At 32.3% G+C, this 7388-nt stretch overlaps 1 protein-coding gene across 5 annotated transcripts in view; it reads right to left on the bottom strand.

The window, feature by feature from the left end:
• Positions 1–4679: 4679 nt before the first annotated feature.
• Positions 4680–7388, bottom strand: part of LOC110107989 (tRNA-specific adenosine deaminase TAD3) — a 29557-nt gene continuing 26848 nt past the window's right edge. For 3 of the 5 annotated variants that reach the window (XM_020838466.2, XM_028697173.1, XM_028697172.1), the window contains one exon: positions 4680–5887. In XM_020838466.2, coding sequence (XP_020694125.2) covers positions 5725–5887 — 163 coding nt within the window. In that variant the 3' untranslated portion in view covers positions 4680–5724. The remainder of the gene's footprint in view (positions 5888–7388) is intronic. The other 2 variants (XM_028697170.1, XM_028697171.1) reach the window with 2 other exon arrangements.

The following is a 7388-nucleotide window of genomic DNA, read 5'->3' as shown; positions in this document are numbered from 1 at the left end:
TAAATCCAAGACCAATTAGGAAACTCTCTAGACATTGGCCTTACTTTCAAAACACTCAGCCTACCCACCTATCTTTTATAAGGATTGGATAACATGGATTTTACGTGCCTAGATGGTTAGCTGGCTTTCCTTTTCAGGCATGATATAAGCCTAGATGCATTTGCTAGGATACGGGTATTAGTATTAGGTAGAACACTAATCTCACCTTAGATCTAGGGTTCAAGGCTACTACATTCGGTGTCTCGTAGTAAGCCTAATCGGTAGATAAGTTTCCTTATCTTAGGGAGCTATAAATACTACCTATCCGCATCACGTGGATGATGCAACTTCTATCCTTCCCCTCCGTATGCTTTGAGTGTATGATTTTTTTCCTCTTCTCACTGCCTTAGTCCCTTAGAAGGCTGAGATGAGCCGTGTATGTTAACTTAGCCATTTGAATCCTTTCCTTCCCTTTGAGTAGGGATTCCTAGTCTCCCCTTTCATGCCAATCCCACTTTAGGAAGAATAATATTGGATCCTTAATCAAGAGTATTCTCGGGCTCCGGCTTGAGATGTAATTAACCATGGGAGCTTGCACCCGTGAGAAATGAAATTCTACAATAAATAAACCCCACTTGAGATGATGTATTGGGTGGGGGAAACCTCGTGACACTGACCAGGTTCTGCATATTATCACCCATCGGGGTGCGCTGGTGAGAGACAATATCCTCAATGGTTGATCGTATGTAGGATCTAATTTGTCCTCCCATTGGTATGCTTATGAAGATCGCGGAGGCCTACTATTGTTTCTATTCCTCGGGGTGGTGCGGTCGTATACCCTCTGCACTCTATAGTCGCGAGCGGTGTTCTTTCGGAGGTCCACATAGTAGAAAAAAAATATATCTAACTCAATATGAGCATATCATTTTTGTGATCTTTCTTGCCTCTTCTTCTCCTTTATAGGCATACTTCGATCTCTTTCTTGCAACACAAATTTACCGTTCCTCACTCTTCTCCTCCCTTACTCTAGTGATTTCTTCACACTTTCTCATAACACCATGCCTATTATTGCTAATTGTGCCAATCATTCATTATGTTCTCCACTTGAGGCAATCTCTCTCCATGCTCCTCACTTATTCATTCAACCTCTAAGCAAATCCACTAATGCTTCGAACCCTATGATCATAATTTAGTATAAGGTAACTATTTCATGAGTTAGTTTAGAATGATATTGAGCGGCATGATGTAAGAGCGGCATGATGTAAGAGTTTAGAGAGGATGTCAGATTATTAAGGCAAGATAATTTGGGATTTTATGGACTATTGATAGATTATTTATGGGATGTGATTTATTTGTGGGATAATGAGATGAAAATGAATGAAAGGTAGTGATAGATAAATTATGATCAAATGCTTAGTGTGAGAGGAGAGAAAGCTATGAGAGGATTTAAAGAGTAGAAGTCTATAGTGTATCTCTTGGAGTTTGAGTGCATATTGTGAGGCTAAAAGCTTGGGTTTTTCCTTGTATTGATATGGGGTGTGGGTGAAGATGTAGGTGTATCTAAGGTTAGGCATGAATATTTATGATTTTCTTATGTGCTTCATGCACACTACACATGCATATCATTATGACTCTAATTAATCATGAATCTCCATATTATCATAAATCTTGTATCTAATAGATTTACAATAGCATACACTCACATTTTTTATTTCAAAAATCCTTGAATCATTAGATATGCATTGTACAACCATTACACAAATATAATTTGTGCCTCTTGGCATTTTCTAATTACATGCATATTACATATGCACATACAATCTCTTATATTTATTTTAAAGCTCACAGTTTTTTGCCTTTTCACCACCATCAAAATCACATCTCTACACCATTACTTCTCCACCACATTCTCCTACAACCTTTCAATCACATAGAAAATCACTAGTTTTCCACTATCCCAATGCCCATAAATAAATCTCTCCCAAGTCCACTTCTTGGCCACCGCACCTTGTGCCCTTCCCTCCTCACCATAAACACATCCCTTTAAACTAAAAAGTTCACCAACACATCTCCATTTCAAATACAATAAACATTAACAAACTCCAAACATCAAGCCCATCAAGAAGAACTCAATCATAATGTCAAATAGATCTTTCGTTAATCAGAAGATGATAACAAAACCACTAAAAACTATATATGGGGTGATGAATAAAACTATGTAGTTATGAAAAAAATCTCCCTTCGATGAAAATTTCTAGGCAATAAAATCTTGTATATGAATTTGTATTTAATCATAAACAAAGTGAAGTAGCGCAACCATATTAAATTGGAGTGATGCTTTAGTTGTATGAAAGGGAAGAGTTGACAGATAAACTTTTGTTTCTTCGTTGTCTTCTTTAGTGCCACTATATTATATTCAAATTAATATGTAATGAAAGTTCTGAATAGAAACTATGATTTATATACTAAATGTTACTACAAATTTACAAAAAATCTCACATTTAATAAATTAAAATTTTGCCTTTCATTTTATGTGGACTTAATTAAAATTTGTGTCAATTAGCTTATCTATCATACTCAAATAAAATTTGTGTCCATTATTAACTTTTCACATAGAAAAATGTGAAATATCTACACCTAATAATTTCTCAAAAATCATAAGATAATATGGTTGATACTTAGTGGGTATAAATGCAAATGGCAGTTGTTCCTTCACCCAATTTGTGTTCCTTTCTCTTTCTCTTTTCTAGGGCAAAAGACTGTCTTCACCATTTCTTTAAGAAAATCACATCACAATATAATATTACCATTAATTAAAATTTTTATCTGTCCTCTAATTATCTAAAGAAAATTACATCACCATTAATAAGTAAGAACAATTAAATTGTTACACTTATTAGAAATTTCATGAAAGAATAGACTTCTCTCTCTCTCTCTCTCTCTCAAGAAATAGATTGTTCTTTTAGTTAAATCAATACATCCCTAAAGCTACAATTTACATCAGTCTATTTATTAAACAACACCAAGGCTTTGCTTTAGACAGCTTTCTGATTGCTTCTTAAGGCAACTTTTTAGCTAAAATTTTTTAATTTTTGTACTAAAAAATTAGCTTAAGAAGTAATGAGAAAGTCATATCAAATGAAGTCCGAGTCTTCCGAATACTACCATTATTATTGAAGAGTAATGCTACACTTCAAAAATTAAGTATACTAAAATTATTTTTTAAGTCATTTTTATAGGATCAATTAAACGGGAGAAAAAACATCTAATTTTTATTTAAAAAGAATTTTTATTGGATTATTTCATCATATTTTTTTTTTTTGTTGAATGACACACAATTTTGATAAGGCTGAATTTGAACTTTAAAACTCAATAATTTTTTTAAAAAAATTCAATTAAATTATTTTGTTATTTATCATAACCTAATTTTTTATTATAATAATCCTCTTTATTCAAAGTTTTACCCTAACCCTAAAAAAACATTTAATATAAATGGCTTCACAAGAGTACAAGTCGCATGTGATGTGGGCCATTTTTTTTCTTTTTTTTTTTGTTTTTTCAAATCACAATATAATATTACAACTAGTTTTATTACTCTCCAAAAAAATCAAATATAAATTGCGTTTTCTTTTTTAGATAATATGTTCAAAATAAAAAAAGTGTAAGACATTTTCATTTGAGTTTTTTTTTTGAGAAATATATAATTTAGGAATTAAAATAAAATGAACTCCAATTTTGTTATGGGCAAATTATTTGAGTAGTGAGGCTTTACTCAATGATTTCAATTAGCATAGTTTTTTTTCCAAAACAAAATTTTAATATTTTTTTAAATCATATAAAGGGGTTTAAGTGAACCGAATTGGCTCACAAGCGTGCTCAAGCAAGCCAACTCAAACTCAACTTGTTAATAAACTTTTAAATTATATTAAGTGTTGAGTTGAACTTCAAGGGCTGCCTACACTCGAACTCGTGTATTATACATGTTCAAACTCAAGCTCAAGCCTAACTCAACTTAAAATCTTGTCAAGCCACTCTATCAATTTAAAATATATTTAAAGCTAATTTTAAATTAATATTACATAATATATTTCATCATTTTTAAATTATTTCTATACTAAAAAAATCTAAAAAAAAAATAAAATTTTAATTTAAAACAAAAAAATCTAACTCAAATGAGTAAACTTCAAACTCTTTTAAAAAAAACAAAGTTCAACTAAATTAGCCAAATAATTAACAGACAAACCTTTTAATAAATAGTAAATATTACCTGCCAATAAAATAATCGTTAACGTATTACACTTCTAATTATTTCATTATTTCATCAGCATAATTTCATAAAATTCAGATTTCGTTTGGGACAGCATTTTATTACTTACTTATGAAAGCAATTTTTTGTATAAACTATTCTTAAAAATAGCTAAAAAATCGTGTCCAAAAGCTGTCCCAAACGACAAAAATATGTGTGATTGTCTCCAGCTGACATGTTGACATCAGGAATATTTCAATAATTTCTGCTCTTCAAAGTTATAATTCTACTACTCTGTAACATTTCAGATGGTCCATATTCTTTTAAATACCAGCCATGCAAAGAACCAATACAATATATTTAAAGACAGGATACAGGAAGGTCTAATTAGGCTGCCAAGCTGTGGAACTATTTAACAATAATAATAGGAGAGAGAGGTTTGTGGTCAGGGAACTGGCACCAATAATATTTAATTCTGAATGATAAAATAAATTATGAATGAAGAAATAAGCAGTATAATGTAACTGTAGCAGCTGGGTGGTTCTGGAAGCATTCACATTACAAATAATTAGAGATTTGTCCTACTTAAATGTGGAGACAAGAAAATGATTTCTAATAGGGCATCTCCGACCAAAAATATCATTTTTCAATCTAAAATACAGTGAAACTCAAAAATGCCGTGATTCATCTCCAATCGAACTCCATTTTGCATGCTTCTGTGAAGGTAACCGTCTTTCTACTCTTTAGCGCGTTTCTTCGGCAAATCCGGTTGAGACAGAAAAATCGCTTAGGTAAACAGTGCAACGCTAATATTGACGTCGCATTGTTCACCCACCACAGATTAGTGATTTTTTTGCCGTTCGAATGGAGCAAATCAACTACGCCTTATAGTCGTTTGGAGTTCGGCTAGAGACGCCCTTACAGGTTTTGGGCTATCACAATCAGGAACATAGAAACTAGGGGTTGGAAGCAAGCACCAGTGTTAAGTGGATCATAAGTATTTCCAGTGAAGAGTTAAATAAACCATTTTGTTTCTCTCTCTACTGGTCTGCTTCAGGTATTGGAAACTTGAAGACTGAGTAATGATGCTTCAAGCTAAGGATGAAAGTGGAGTAGATAATAACACATTAACACCACTAGAGGCTGACTAGTAAGTGTATTACAAGTTTCTGGTGTGAAGAGGGATTATCTTAACCACTTGTTTCTTTATCTAGTGGTCTTCTTCAGAAATCAGAATGTTGAAAACCGAGCAAACAAAAATGTCGTATGTTTCTCTCTTCTGTTCTCTCCGGGAATCAGAGTGTTGAAAACTGAGCAAACACATTTGTAATTTGAATTCATCCTAATGATTTGTTTAACTGTCTACTGGTCTTCTTCATGGAGTAGAATAATAAAAAATGAGGGAATTCGAAGCAAACCACAAAACACCATGGAATCCCACTATTATGTTATCATAAGCTTATCCTGCGAAGAGCTTTGTCTAAAGCACTTGTTTCTCTCTAGTAGTATTCTTCAGGTATTTGAATTCTGAAAACTGAGTAATGATGGTTCAAGCTTTTCTCTCCTTGCAAACTGTAGACACTGCCCAATGCACCAGCAATTGGATTTGGAAAGGCATAAAAAATTCGCCTAATCCTTTGATGAACGAGTGCCATGGCACACCTGCAATCATACAGAAAATAATAAAAAAAAATATGAAGCTAAAACACTTATGAATGCTGACAAAGAGTAAAAAGCATAAATAGAAATTCCTGATGTATTGGGCTCTCAAATATGTAGAATCGACTTATAAGAGATGAAAATTTACAATATTAAGCTTCATCTAGTGACTTTGTGGGGATTAGTAGAATGGGTTTAATTGGGTAGGAATGAGAAGGATGAAAATATAATTTTTTTATTATTGTATCATATCCTTATAATTGAAAATATTCTCCTTATTATCTTCCTTCTATATTCTTCAGGTTTTCCTATCTGCAGGCATCAATATTATTCAGTCAATAACATTAAACATGCCTCAGCTTGTCCTCCCATCTATTATTATTGCCAATGAAACTCTGTCCTCCGATCTCTATTTTTTCTCTATTTATCCGCTTCTTTAACCTTAGACAATATTTCAAATATCCCACAATTTCTTGCAGTCTTTAGTTAATAGATCGTTTAACCAAGACTCACATAAGCCCGTCAACCCTTATCCTTCTTATTATGGCTTTCAAGATCTCAGCATAAATAAGACGGTTAGCATAGATATTGAAGTTGACAATATTCATTATCTCAATGATGTTGCTTCCACTGCCTTATCTATTATGTCAAAAAAATTGGAGCTTTATTCAAGTACCATCCTCTATTTCAAGATTTGAACGTGAAGCATCAAAAGTTTCCTTCCCCTTGTCCACCAACTTCACGTAGTAATACACTTTTTAATTTACTTCACTCCAAAATTAGCTAACCAAATTCAGTGTATCGTTAATTTCTCTCTTTTTTTAATGACGACATTAGGATTATTTTTGTTTACTTGTTGCATGTTGGTATAAAGTCTTTATATTTATTAAAAGATTTTATTATAAAATAAAAGTACAATATTTTCAAATTAAAAATTTTAGCACTCACAATGCTCTTTAATATTTAACAATCTTACTTTCTAAATTTCTATGTCGAAAATGGTATTACACATTTATCATGTCCATATACATCTCAACAAAATACAACAATATCAAGCCTTTATCCCACTATGAGACGTCGACTATATGAATCCTTTTTTTTCATTGTGTCCTGTTAAGAGTCAAATTCTCATTTAAATCTAATTAAAAAAAGAAACATTTCTAATATTTTATAACCATGTTTTTTTTAGGTCTACCTCTAGCTCTCTTAACATATGCCAAATCTAATAATAGATCAACTCTCCTAACCGAGTCATCAAAAGGCTGACATTTTATGTGATCAACAATCTAAGGTGACTCTATCTAATCTTATCCGCCATTGAAGCTACTCCAACCTTTTCATGTATATGCTTGTTTCACATTCTATCTCTAAGAGTAAAGCCACTCATCCACCTAAGCATCCTCATCTTTGCAACATTTAACTTAATTGTATGATTCTCTTTTAATGGCCAATACTTTGTGCTTGAAAGTATTGCAAGTCTCACCACCATCTTATAAAATTTTCC

This window comes from Dendrobium catenatum, unplaced genomic scaffold, assembly GCF_001605985.2.
Source record: "Dendrobium catenatum unplaced genomic scaffold, ASM160598v2 fragScaff_scaffold_889, whole genome shotgun sequence".
Lineage (NCBI taxonomy): Eukaryota > Viridiplantae > Streptophyta > Magnoliopsida > Asparagales > Orchidaceae > Dendrobium > Dendrobium catenatum.
Note: the sequence above shows the minus strand (reverse complement) of the source record. Positions and strands in the feature narration are given on the sequence as shown.